We start from the raw sequence: 12,955 nt of genomic DNA on the forward strand, positions 1-12,955 counted from the left end.
CAGGGTGGTTAAGCGTTGGAATAAATTGCCTAGGGATATTGTGGAATCTCCATCACTGGAGATTTTTAAGAACAGGTTAGACAAACACCTGTCAGGGATGGCCTAGATAATACTTAGTCCTTCCATAAGTGCAAGGGACTGGACTAGATGACCTCTCGAGGTCCCTTCTAGCCCTATGATTCTATTGTTCTAATGGGTTAAGTGCTGGTCTGAGGGCCACAAACAAAGTCTAGGTTCTATCCTGCCTTTTGCTCCTGGCTCACTGTGTGGCCATGAGCAAGTGATTGCCCCTCGCTGTACCTCAGTTGCTCCATAACAAGCAAAGTGTGTTTAATCTTGCCTTTTTTGGAACTTTGGCCATTGAGTACTAGCAGAGCTGGGATGCGAGGTTGGATGGGCCAGTGCTCTGATCCATTATAGAAAACCCTATCCCTGACTAGTGTAGGATTTAAGACGTGTATAAAGCAAAAATTAAATCAGACCCAGACCACTTGAGGGTGTACCTTGTAGTATCTCCCCTGTTCGAAGCATCCGCAGCTCTCCTGAGTCACACAGCCCTGGCCGTCAAAGAAGAAGCCATCGTCACATTGGCAGCCTTCGGCACAGGTCTCCGGGCAGTCTATGATGTTTCCAGCACAGGTGACAGTGCAGAGGTCAGCACAGACCTCATAGTGGCTGTTGGCAGGGCAGCTCACAGCTTAAATGGAGAGAGGAATAATTATTGGCTGGACAAATCTCATACCACTGGCTGGACAGATCTCATACTACAGGCTAGAGGGAGGAGACATAAAGGAGAGGAGAACAGCACAGGAAGGAGAGGACAAGGACACCTGAGGTTGTTGGTTCACACTGAAAGAGTCTATGAAGAATCCCAGAAGTCTGGAATTTTGTTCCCATAAATGCTGTCTCCCTCTCCCCTTTTGTCCCGCACCCAGCGCACCTTGGTTCCCTGAGCTCCATCAGTATCATGGACTTACGGCAGAAGGAGGGGCTCCTCCAGGGCGGGATGGTGACCTTAGCCTCTTGGCAGGCTGTCACGTAGCTGTGGATGTTCTGGCACAGGACCTGGGAGTCCCCGTTTCCCAGGCACACATCATACAGGCAGTTGCTCAGATACACACTGGGGCTGACCGTGCCGTGGCAGGCAGTGAAGGGGCCATCGGGGTCTGTGAGCAACCCGCAGTAGTGGTGCTGTTTGAAGACGTCCTTCTTCCTCTCCTCACAAACTGGACAGCTGTTCCCAGCACATCTGTCTGCACATGATGCTTCTGGGACCTGGACTTCCCAAGCAGAGCCAAATGCTGCCACATCAGAGGCTGTCCTGCCATTGGGGAGCAGGAACTTGCTGTCCTGCCTTCCACTGTAGTTCCCGCACAGGCCACACGTGTGGCCCTGGTATCGCTGTGGAACGGTGACTCTGGCCTGGTAAACCAGGTCGTAACTCACAATGAGGCCAAAGTCAGTTTGCACCAGGATGTTAGTACCATGCTGATATGCTTGGAGCCGCCTGTTGGCCATGATCACCGGGAGGTTGTGGAACACCCCATCTACCTGTCCAAGACAGAGCATTCCCCTGTGAGAAGGGGGAGTGGACACTGGGCAGGGGCGGGGACAATGCGTTTTCAGATTCTGCTCTCGCTCACACCATGGAGTAAACCCAGAATGACCCATGACTCCAGATTTCACTTTGGAATGACTTATCCTCATCTTCCAAGCTCTTGACATTATTACCCTGGCCTACATCTCTTCTCTCACCTCCCTATCCACCCACCTGCCTCCCTCCTTATCCTCTCTCTTTTCCATCCCTATCTCCTCCACCCGTGTTTCATCCACACCTCCTTATCATGACAACTCCTGCACTCAAAATAGTTTCTCACTTCTTTTCCATCTCCCCCTCTCTCCTAAACCCCACTTTTCTCATGAATCCTTCTCCATTCACCATTTCCCTCCCTCTCCTGTCTGAACCAATTTCCTATATGTCAAGTTCTATTTGTTCCAAGGTAAACTACAGGCCTCTCAGGGGAATTGATCTTGAGACAGATTCTTCAACAGAGAGGCCAATGGAGTTCCCATAGGGAGGAATTTCATCCCATGTTTGCAAAATATAAGGTATGTAGAGGGGGTTCCCAAATAATTAATATTAATAAATATGCGGTATGAATCAAGAAGAGAGGCAGAGAAGATACATCTGAGCTGCAGGACACTCAGCTTGCCCAACAAAAGCTCTCACATAGCAACATCCATGAGTAATGCTTTCTACCATCTCCAGTTTACTTCTGGGGGAATTCTGCGCCACTCGCAATGCAGAATTTGTGCAGAAATTAATGTTGTGTGCACAGAATTTCCTTCCTCCCCCCGAAATGGGCTGCAGAGCTGCTGGCCGCCACTAGGGGCCACTGGACCCAGCAGAGCCCAGCTCACAAATAGAAGACCAGGAGGAGGGGGAGGGAGCTGCAGGCTTCCCCATTCTCAGCAGGCCCTGAAGGAAGGAGGTGTGCAGGAAACTCCATACAAGTCTGGAACCCAGCATCAGGCTGGTTCTCCCTCTGGATCCCTGGGCTCTGAGGGGTAGGAGGAGCCGGTGTCTGGCTTGGGGGTCGCCACACAGTGGGGCTCTGGGGGGAGGGGTGTGGGTGTCTGGGCTGGGGGGGGGCCCTGTGGCTGGGTTCTGGGGGAAGGGAGGGGGCAGGAAAACAGGATACTGGATTGTCGTAGGGGTTTCTTTAACTCTCTACACCTGGTGGAATTTTTGTGTGGGTGTATTGTTACAGACATACTTGCTGACAGGTATTTTGAAATAAATTCCCAAAACAATTGAAACTGGCATGAGTATATAGTGTTATTTTGACAAATAAAATATGCAGAATTTTGCAGGATTATAAAATATTGTGTTCAGAATTTTTAGTTTTTTGGCCATGTAGTGAGGTGGGATGGCCTCCCGAGGACCCAGAGTGGGAGCACCCCCGCACTGAGCCCTGGTGGGCCGAACCAGGGCCTAGTTGCCCCTCCTCCAGGAAGTGTATGCAAGGAACAGGAAGCATAAAAGGTGGCCCAGAAAGCTTAGTGGGGAGGCAACCACCAGAGAGACCAGATGCTTCCTGTGGCCTCCTGAGCTGGGAAGCAGCAGAGGGTGCCGAAGGAGCAGAGGACTGGCCTGGGCCACCGGGGCCGCTAGCTGATTCAGACTTGGAGGAAGCAGACAACTGCCCCGACCGCCCAGACCACTTTCAGCCCTGACCCCGGAAGGAGAGGACGACTGGCCCGGACCACCGATGGACCAGATCCCCGAGGACTTGCTCGTGGTCCCGGAAGCCGCCGTCGACCTCGACCCCTCCTCACAGCAACAGGTACACCAAGAAGGGGAGTGTGGAAGTGGCCCAGCAGTAGTAGACCCCTGTCTGGCCGCAACGCTGACAGAGGGTGAGCCAGCGTGTTGTGGCGTGGATCCTTGCTGACCCAGTGACAAGGCGCTTTGTCACTGTCAGGACCCTGGACCGGGACGCAGTGGAGCGGGTGGACCTGTGTCCCCCCTGCCACCCCAACCTGGGGGGTGGCAGTCTCCCCTTCCTCAGACCAAAAGTCTGAGCTTCAGACTCTTTGCTGCCCCGCCTTGATCCAGGGCCTGGGCTACCTGACTGTTTGTTTCTTGCCCAGCCTGAGCACAGGCCTGGGCCTCGGCTGCAAGTGGAGACCGCTTCATTCCCCACAGCAGCCAGCATATCAGTAAAGTAGTGAGGCGGGGTGGCCACCCGAGGACCCAGAGTGGGAGGACCCCCCGCACTGAGCCACTACACTGCAGAATTCGCCTGCAGTACCAGTTGGCTGTGAGATTCCATCCCATCTGGCAGAGGATGACCTGGCTTCAGTTATTTACGCCTTTGTCACCTCTTGGCTGGACTGCAACAAGTGATACAGCTGTGGAAAGAGCCTTCAGCTCTTACTCCAGCTGGTGAAGAATGCTGGAGTTTGTCTCCTCAGAAGCACTGTCCACTGTGAACACATCACACCTCTCCTCCATTGGCCCCCCACAGAACATCAAATCCCATTCAAGGTCTCAGTCCTTATCTTTAATATATTCAGCTGCCTTCCAACAAGGGGAGATACTACATAATTAATTGGATCAATTTCCATGATGAAGACCCTTGTTCCAAAGCTCCTCAAGGCTTGAGCATAACCTTTGCCACCATCACCATAGCCTGCCTGTGATGGGGTGCTCTTGCCACACCAGCCCCAAAAGGACGAAGGAAGCTGAGTAAGGAACCAGTTAGTGTGATAAGCCACACGTGAGAGGATTAAGCTGGAGGAGCAACCTCTGACTGGAGGATGAAATTCAGCTGAGTGGGTGTGACCTGGGCTAGTATAAAGCCAGGAACCTGGCAACAGAAAGGGTGGCAGTGAGAAAGTTTGTGTATTAGAGCGGGAAGGAGGGAACCCAGGGAAGGAGTTGGACCCTGGGAGCCTGGCCCTGAGGGAAGCGCATACTCAGAAGAGAGAAGGATGGAGAAGAAAGATTGTGGGAGGCAGAGGAGGAAGCAGCCCAGGGAGACAGCAGCAAGGCTGGGGACTGATTAGACTATGGCTGCATGTTGTAGAGTCCCTGAGCCAGAACCCAGAGTAGTGGGAAGGCCCAGGTTCTCCTACCAGCCACTGACAGAGTGGCATTGCCTGGACAGCGGGTCCAGGGAGACCCTATCCCCCGGAAGGAGAAACCACATAGTGACCTGGCCAGAGGATGAGTCACAAAGAGGAAGCTGCAGCTCCTGGAGCAAGAGAGGGGCCCCAGAGTGAGAGAGAGGGAGAGACCGCAAGGGGAGACATTAGACATGGAAGAGAGCTAATTCCCAGAACAGTCAGAAGGAGGAGCCACCTGCAGTGAGTAGAGCACCCTGTGACACTGCCACAATGGCCACTTCTCCAGCGATCATGACATCCGTGACAAGGTTAATGCCATCAATAGAAACTCTCAGCGGCCAAATATGAGTCAACAGTGTAACACTGTTGCAAAAAAAGCGAACATCATTCTGGGATGTATTAGCAGGAGTGTTGTAAGCAAGACATGAGAAGTAATTCTTACGCTCTATTGCATGCTGATAAGGCCTCAAGTGGCATATTGTGTCCAATTCTGGGGGGGGCCACATTTCGAGAAAAATGTGAATAACTGGAAAAAGCCCAGAGGAGAGCAACAACAATGAATATAGGTCTAGAAAACATGACCTATGAGGAAAGATTGAAAAAATTGGGTTTGTTTAGTCTGGAGAAGAGAAGACTGAGAGGGGACATGATAACAGTTTTCAAGTACATAAAAGGTTGTTACAAGGAGGAGGGTGAAAATTGTTCTCTTTAATCTCTGAGGATAGGACAAGAAGCAATGGGCTTAAATTGCAGTAAGGGAGGTTTAGGTTGGACATTAAGAAAAACTTCCTAACTCTCAGGGTGGTTAAGCACTAGAATAAATTGCCTAGGGAGGGAATGAAATCTCCAACACTGGAGGTTTTTAAGAACAGGTTAGACATACACTTGTCAGGAATGGTCTAGTTATTACATAGTCTGGCTTGAGTGCAGGGGACTGGACCAGATGACCTATTGAAGTCTCTTCCAGTCCCACACTTCTATGATTCTATGATTAAGGATAAGGCTTATCTGTGCAGGAAACAGAGCTCTCTTGGAGGCCAGCCCAAGCCTGGAGAATGAACACCCACAGGAATTAAGGACCACCACAGACACCACAACCTTCTGCTCAAAGTGCAAAGCACAAAAGTGCATTTCTATGACCTTGTGTGATGGGGTGCACTCACCCCGCACTGGACGGGGAAGGGTTAACTCCTCATTGTGGGCTAAAGAAACCAGGATCCCACATCCTTACTAGGCGTGCTCCAAGTGCAGCACTAGTATAAAAGGGAGCAGCTCAGTCGGGGCTGATCGCTGACGGGGAAGGACACACCTCTCAGGTTCCAGTCTGGGAGCAGCTGGAGCCCCTGACCGTGGAAGCCAGAGGCGCCAAGACCCGGACAGATGCCTGGATATCTACCAACGCTCAAGAGGGATCGGAGTCACTGAGAACTGCATGTGCCGAGAAGCCCAGAAACGCGGACGACACTCTGACTACTGCTCCGAGAGACACTGAAGGAAGTGGCCCGGGGGGACTAGCTGTAGTCCTGTGGGAAGTCGGCATGTTTCAGTTGAAGCACCGCTGACTCAGTGGCCCTGTTAGGACCCTGGGCCGGGACCCGGTGGAGCAGGGTGGGCCTGGGTCCTCCTACCCTGGTACTCCACCCCCCAGATGGTTGCCCATTGGCTCTGGCTGCTAGTCCTCACTGCCCTGTGAATAATAATAATAAGGCCCATTGGCTCTGGCCACAAGGCCTTACTGTCCTATGGGTAAGAACAACCCTACCGACTCTGGCCACAAGGCCTTATTGCCCCGCAAGTGAGGGCACCTCTCTGACTATGGCCATTGGGTGGCACAGCCCTGAGAGGCATGGCAGTCCTATTGACTCCGGCCATTGAGAGAGAGGGCATCCATATCAACCTTTACCATCAGGTCTTCTAGCCCTGAAGAAAAGGGCTGCCAAATTCACTCTGACCACTAGACCACACTGTCCCAGAGGCAAAGACAATTATGTCGACACTAGCCATTTGGCCTTACCACCATGAGGTAGAAGGCAGGATCTGGAGGCCTTACCATGATGAGTCCCTGTTTGTTCTGCAGCAGGGTGAGTGTGATCCCATACACCTGAATGGACACCAACGTGGCCATGGAGACATTCCCACTGCCCCAGGATTCTTTCTCTACGCTGATAGTGAATGGTGTCAAGTGGCTGGCATCGGTGCAGGTCTTGGCCAGGATGTAGGTGCAGGTGCCTTGGAAGTCAAAGGAGACCCCATCGAAAGAGAGGTAGTGGGGATGGCCAGAGGCAGAACAGGTCGCAGATCCAAATGGGTGGCATTTCTGGACACCGTCCACCACCCTGCATTGCTCACCAGCGCTGCAGGAGAATGCCTTACACACAATCTCCCCACCAGCCTGACACAAGCACTGCTCCTCGCATGAACCGCTCGGGTGGAAGATCTCCCCGGCCTGGTAGTAAAGTCCTCTGTGGAGGCATCCGCACTGGGAAATGGGGACGCAGAGGTCACCACTGAGAACAAAGCTCTCGTCACACATGCAGCCTTCCTTACACTGGGTCGTGCATTGCACCGGGGCATAGAGGTTGCTGCATGTCAGATCGCAGCTGCTGCTGCATAATTCGTAGTGACTGTTCGGGGAACAGGACGGATCTGTAATTAGAACAAAGAGTTAGCTCACATCGTGCATTAGCAATGTGCACAACGAACCATCACGAGAAGATGCAACTTCATTCCAGCTCCTAATATTCTATTTCCTTGGTTTAGTTAAATAATTGAAGGAACCATCTGCAGTCGAGCCCCAGGTCTGAAGGACTGGCTGCCTCCAAGAGATCAGATGATGGGATACAGACAATCTCTCTCCAAGGCCTAAGGTTCCAGTTTGGGTCTTGGATTCATGGTTTCACTACTAGCTTTTTGTTTTGAATCCAGGTCAGTAGTGGTTAAAATTCATTCCCAACAGATGGCTTGTGTGGGATGAGTTGGTGGGTTCCCAGCCCAGTTCCTAATGGAAAAAAATCACAATTCCAAGCCACCCAGTCCAGGCTCTTATGATATCCCAGTCTCAGCAGGGAAGCCCGGGACTAGACAGGCCATGAAGTACACTACATCACTAGACAGTATTTATCTGGCCTGAGGTACACCACACTGATGGCGCATGTAGTGGGGACAGCTCCAATGGCCACTACCTGTGTTGTACCCATCCTTTGCAGAGAGGACATCTTTAAAAAATGTTCTGCAGAACAGGATAAGCGAGTGTTTCAATCAACATTTACCAGCCAACAAGAATTAACAATCCCCATGGGGCAATCAGTAGTGAACACAGAGGACTCACAGCAGAATTTCGTAGTCCTCCAGGGATGCACTATAGCTCCAGCTTCCTGACATGCCTCAGCATACTCAGCAACAGCATGACAAACGTTACTCTCCCGCCCACTGAGGATGCAATAGCCGTACACGCAGTCTACGAAGTATCCATGGGGGTCCACTTTGCTGTGACATCCTCTGAAAGGGCCACTCTTGTCTAGGATCATCCCACACTGTCCTCTGCTACCTCGTTGTTGTTTTTCAATAGCCTCTACACTTGCGCATGGGGGTATCGTTACTGCAGAGCATCCTGGGAGGTCGCCCACCTTCCAGCTCTGGCCAAAGCTGATGGGGTTTGGTGCCAATGTGCCATCCCTCATAAGCATGTCGTCCTTCCTGTCCATGTTAAAATTGCCACACAGACCACACACGGCTCCCGTGTAGGTGACTGGCAGAGTGACCGTGATGCGTCCTGACCACCTGGCATAGGTAACGCTGAGGCCAAAGTCTGTCTGGATCACTGTGGCCCAGCCCTTTCTATACATAGTGATTTTCTTATCAAGGTTGAAGGGAAGATTAATCAGGAAACCATTCACCTGTAAAAGCAAGACACATGGGATATGCAAAATCGCTCGCCTGTGGTGGAACCTCTCGCCCCAGCACAGAGCTCCGGCCCATGGCTATAATAATAATCTACCTCTTGAAATCTTTGTCCCATCTGGCCTGCTCACTCCTCTACAGCCTGCCTGAATCCCTGCTCTCCAGACTAAGAAGTATCCTCCAACCAGACTTTCATTTCCTCTGGCATTGGCTATTGCAGTTCCCTCCTCTCTGTGCTACCTGAGCCCCAGCTCCCGAGGTTCCCACACATACTGGATGCTATTGACACTTTCTCACACAGATGAAGTGTAACCACATCACTGCAGCCCTCTAGCTTCTCCACTCGCTGTCCATTCACATCAGAATCCAGTTAATATTTCACCTGTTTTTCAAAATCCTTCTATGCTCTTTCTGCAACCAAGTTCTGATCACAAAGGCGACTTTCCAGAAATGTTTTAGAAACTAGATGTGATTTCTGAAACTCACCATGATTTTGCCAGGGAATTGATTGCTGACCCTGATGTCGGTCTCATAAACCTTGATCTGTACAGGAGTAGTACTGTTCTCCTGGAAATAGACTTCAAAGTCTACCAGTCCCTCTGCCTTCTTGCACAGGGCCGTGAGCTGGTAGCGGCAGGTGCCTTTGAAGTCGTATCTCTGTCCATCAAAGGTGGCATAGTGAAGATTTTGTGCCACAGAGCAGGTGGCATAGCTGGAGGGGTAACAACCCCGTATGTCATTCACTAGCTGACACCTCTCTGAATGTTTACACATAGCAGCCACGCATTCAACTTGCCTAGTGGCTGCATTGCACATGCACCGTGTCCCACATGCCTCGTTGACCCAGAAGCTCTCATTGGGGGCAAAGGGGCGGCCCTCAAACAAACACCCACAGCCACCCTTGGGGATGCATTTGCCCTGGCTCAGCACAAAACCATCCTTGCATTGGCAGCTTTCCATGCAGGGGTCTTGGCAGCTGCTGGTGGCTGACTGGTCCACACACGTGGCTGGGCAGGCTGTTCCACAGAGCTGGTACTGGCTGTTCTCCAGGGGGCACTCCATGGCTGGGGAGTGAAGGACCCACAGATTTAGTAGCAAACCCTCTCCATGAAAAAGCAGTATTTAAAATATATCCAATCCCACTCATGTCATAAATATAAAGGGAAGGGTAACAACCTTTATGTATGCAGTAACATCAAATCCCTCCTGGCCAGAGGTACAGAATCACTTACCTGTAAGGGGTTAATCAGTTCAATTAACCTAATTGACACCTGACCAGAAGGACCAATGGGGAAAGAAGATATTTTCAAATCTGCGGGGGTGGGAGGAGGTTTTGTTTGTGCTCTTTGTGTGTTCCCTCTTGAGACAAAGAGAGAGACCAAGGAAGTAAGAAACCAATTCCTACTGAAATGATACATCTAAAATTACAGAAATGGTAAGTAATAGCAAGGAAATGCGTTAGATTATCTTTTGTTTTAGCTTGTGAATTTTCCCTGTGCTAAGAGGGAGTTTTATTCCTGTTTTTTGTAACTGTAAAGTTAAGTCCAGAGGGGAGTCCTTTTGTTTTAAATCTTTTTATTATCCTCTAAATATTTATTATCTATCCTTCAATCCTGATTTTACAGAGGTGCTTCTTTTACTTTTTTTCTTTATAATAAAGTTCTGCTTTTAAAAACCTGATTGGTTTTTAGTGTCCTAAAAACCCAAGGGTCTGGTTTGTATTCACCTTGTTTACCTATTTGGTCGGTATATTATTCTCAAGCCTCCCCAGGAAAGGGGGTGAAGGGGCTTGAGGGGATATTTTTGGGGGGACAGAGCTCCAAGTGGCCCCTCCCTGAATGTTTGTTTAAATCACTTGGTGGTAACAGCAATACCATCCAAGGACAAGGAAAGGAATTTGTGCCTTGGGGAAGTTTTTAACCTAAGCTGGTGGAATATAAGCTTAGGGGGTCTTTCATGTGGGTCCCCACATCTGTACTCCAGAGTTCAGAGTGGAGAGGGAACCCTGACAACTCACCTCAAGAAGAGTCAATGATGATCATCACATTGCAGGAGGTGCCTGGCACCTTAAAGGATCAGGCCCATAAAGGGATCATTGACTTAACATTTGGCATCATCAGCAGATGTTATATATTCACAGTGAGAGCCTCCGTAGAAATACCATAGACAGATAGGCAGAGATACTGTAGGTACAGTACAACCAAGAGTCCTCATATCCCAACCACTGCTCAAAGCACTAGGCCACACTCCCGCCTAAGGAGAAGAATAGAATGTAGGAGTGCTGACCCTCAGACCCGTTTATATAATGTTGGTGTTCAAATCTGTACTCACGGCATCTGGCCAGCTGCCTCCATTCCCCAATCCTGACCCCCTCCAGCTGGCAGGCGTCCGCATAGGCCTTCAGGGCCTCACACAGGGCCTTCCTGTAGCCGTCGTTGTGGCACAGATCATACACGCAGTTGTCCAAGTAGACTGTAGGATCCACCTTGGTGTGGCACTGGCTGAAGGGCCCATCTGAGACCTTGGCTATCAGGCCACATGAGGCCTCTTCCTTGTACTTTCTGGCTATGCTGGCGGCACAGGGCCTGCAACCTCCAATGCAATCGTGCCAGCAAAACTGATCCTCATCTTCCACTGCCCAGCTTTGCTCCTGGAGAATGTCACTGGGATCCGGATCCTCGGCTGGGGTCCAGAAGTCATCGGAGGGGTCCCCATTATAGTTGCCGCACAGGCCGCACAGGCTGTCGGAGAAGTCATTAGGGACAGTGACCCTCAGGTGGTTGTTCCAGTCATAGGACACCCTGAGGTTGAAGTCGGTGCGGAGGACGAGGGAGGTGCCACTCTGATAGAGCCGAAGGGCCCCATTGTTCAGGGAGATGGGTAAGTGGGCCCTGGTGTTATTCACCTTCATGGTAAGAAAGAAAGGGCAAAGGTCACAATCGATGGCATTAGTCTGTCATTTACATTTCATTCTGACCTCTGCTCAGATTAGCAATGAGCCCCATCCAAAATTTTCAGGGAAATTGGTCCCAGATTAGAGCCAGAAATAGTTTATAGCATCATGTTGGATAGAACTGGCTGGAGAAAAGTAATTCTTTATGGTGCAGGATTTCAAAATTTTGAAAATTGGTTCCATCCCAATTTAGAATAAACCTAATCAATTGCAAAATTTTCTCTGAAGGGAAACGGAGACCCAGCTCTGAGGCAGTCCTCCTGGCAAGATGCCAAAGAGCCAGGTCAGCAATCTGGGAGAAGGCCAGGTGGGTTTTGGAATTTGCATGGTTTCCATCAGAACATCATTGAAATTGGACCATCTCTTCAAAGACTGTTGATTGTGACAAATTGGCAACTACTGAATAAAAACGATTTCATTGGGATTTCGAAAGGACTAAGCCTAGGAATTGGTGAGGCCAACCATGGGGGAGGGGGACAGCGCGGGTTAGAGCTGTTAGGGAGCCGCCCCTGTCGGGGAGGGGTCTACCGTATTGCCAATCTCAAGAGATCAAAAATCATGAGTCAGACCCTAAAACTCATGAGATCGGTCCCAAGACATAAAGAGCTTTTTGAAAAAGGACTACACTGTGATTTTCAGACTGTCTTTTGATGTTAGAACTCTCCCTGCCCATTTCAGTGAGTGTCTGTGACAAATCGTGCTGCCCACTCTCCTAAATTTATAGGGGAAGGGGATTTTGGTCCCTGTTGCAGAAGCTGTCACCCCCACATTTGCCTGTCCCCTGTGCAATAATTAATCCTGTCCCCCAGTCCCCCCTTCTGTTCTCTCTGCACCCATTCCCCACCCACCCCATCAGTTCAGCCACCTCAGTAACCCCCGCATTGCCCACCCTCCATCAGTCCAGCCCCCAGCCCACTCCCCCAGTTCAGCTCCCCATTCTCCACCCCATCAGTACAGCTCCCCTCAGTTCAGCACCCCAGCCCCACCTCCATCAATCAATCCCCCCTGAGTTCAGTCTCAGCCCCTGCCCCCACCCCATCAGTCCCAGACTCCCACCTGCTCAATTCAGCCCCCCGCAGCCTCTCCTCTGCTCCTCCTGGGATTCTTCACACACACACCCCAAGTCCCAGAGAGGCCTGCAACGGGATGGGGGCAGCTCCTGGGGCTCTTCACCCCCATTTGCCCCTTCCCAGGGTGCGTGCTGCAGGGCTGAAGGGCATAGGAGTTGTCCCATCCCGTTGCTCATGGGACAGGGGAAGGGAAGGAGCAGAGCCACCCTGGACAGCTGGGATCTTTGCTCCCCATGCCCCCCAAATCATAGTGGTGGGTGGAGAGGAGCGACTTTGCTGGCTACCAGTGGGGCTGGACTTCACCATGGGGTTGGAGCTTCTCGCACCATCACCAGATGAACCCCAGCCCCCGGCAAAACCCTGGCACTTGTGAAAAAGCCACAAGACTGGCAATGCTGGG

General features: G+C 51.0%; 1 protein-coding gene across 1 annotated transcript in view; it reads right to left on the bottom strand.

Annotated features, from left to right (window-relative positions):
- Window positions 1-476: 476 nt before the first annotated feature.
- The window catches only part of LOC122463789 (IgGFc-binding protein-like), a 49,450-nt gene continuing 36,971 nt past the window's right edge, over window positions 477-12,955 (bottom strand). Inside the window, exons 6-11 of the mRNA XM_043535587.1 lie at window positions 10,864-11,437; window positions 9,019-9,596; window positions 7,961-8,528; window positions 6,683-7,278; window positions 978-1,551; window positions 477-697 (exon numbers count right to left, since the gene is read on the bottom strand). Coding sequence (XP_043391522.1) covers window positions 477-697; window positions 978-1,551; window positions 6,683-7,278; window positions 7,961-8,528; window positions 9,019-9,596; window positions 10,864-11,437 — 3,111 coding nt within the window. The remainder of the gene's footprint in view (window positions 698-977; window positions 1,552-6,682; window positions 7,279-7,960; window positions 8,529-9,018; window positions 9,597-10,863; window positions 11,438-12,955) is intronic.

Source organism: Chelonia mydas, chromosome 24 (assembly GCF_015237465.2).
Source record: "Chelonia mydas isolate rCheMyd1 chromosome 24, rCheMyd1.pri.v2, whole genome shotgun sequence".
In the NCBI taxonomy this organism is placed as follows: Eukaryota; Metazoa; Chordata; order Testudines; family Cheloniidae; genus Chelonia; species Chelonia mydas.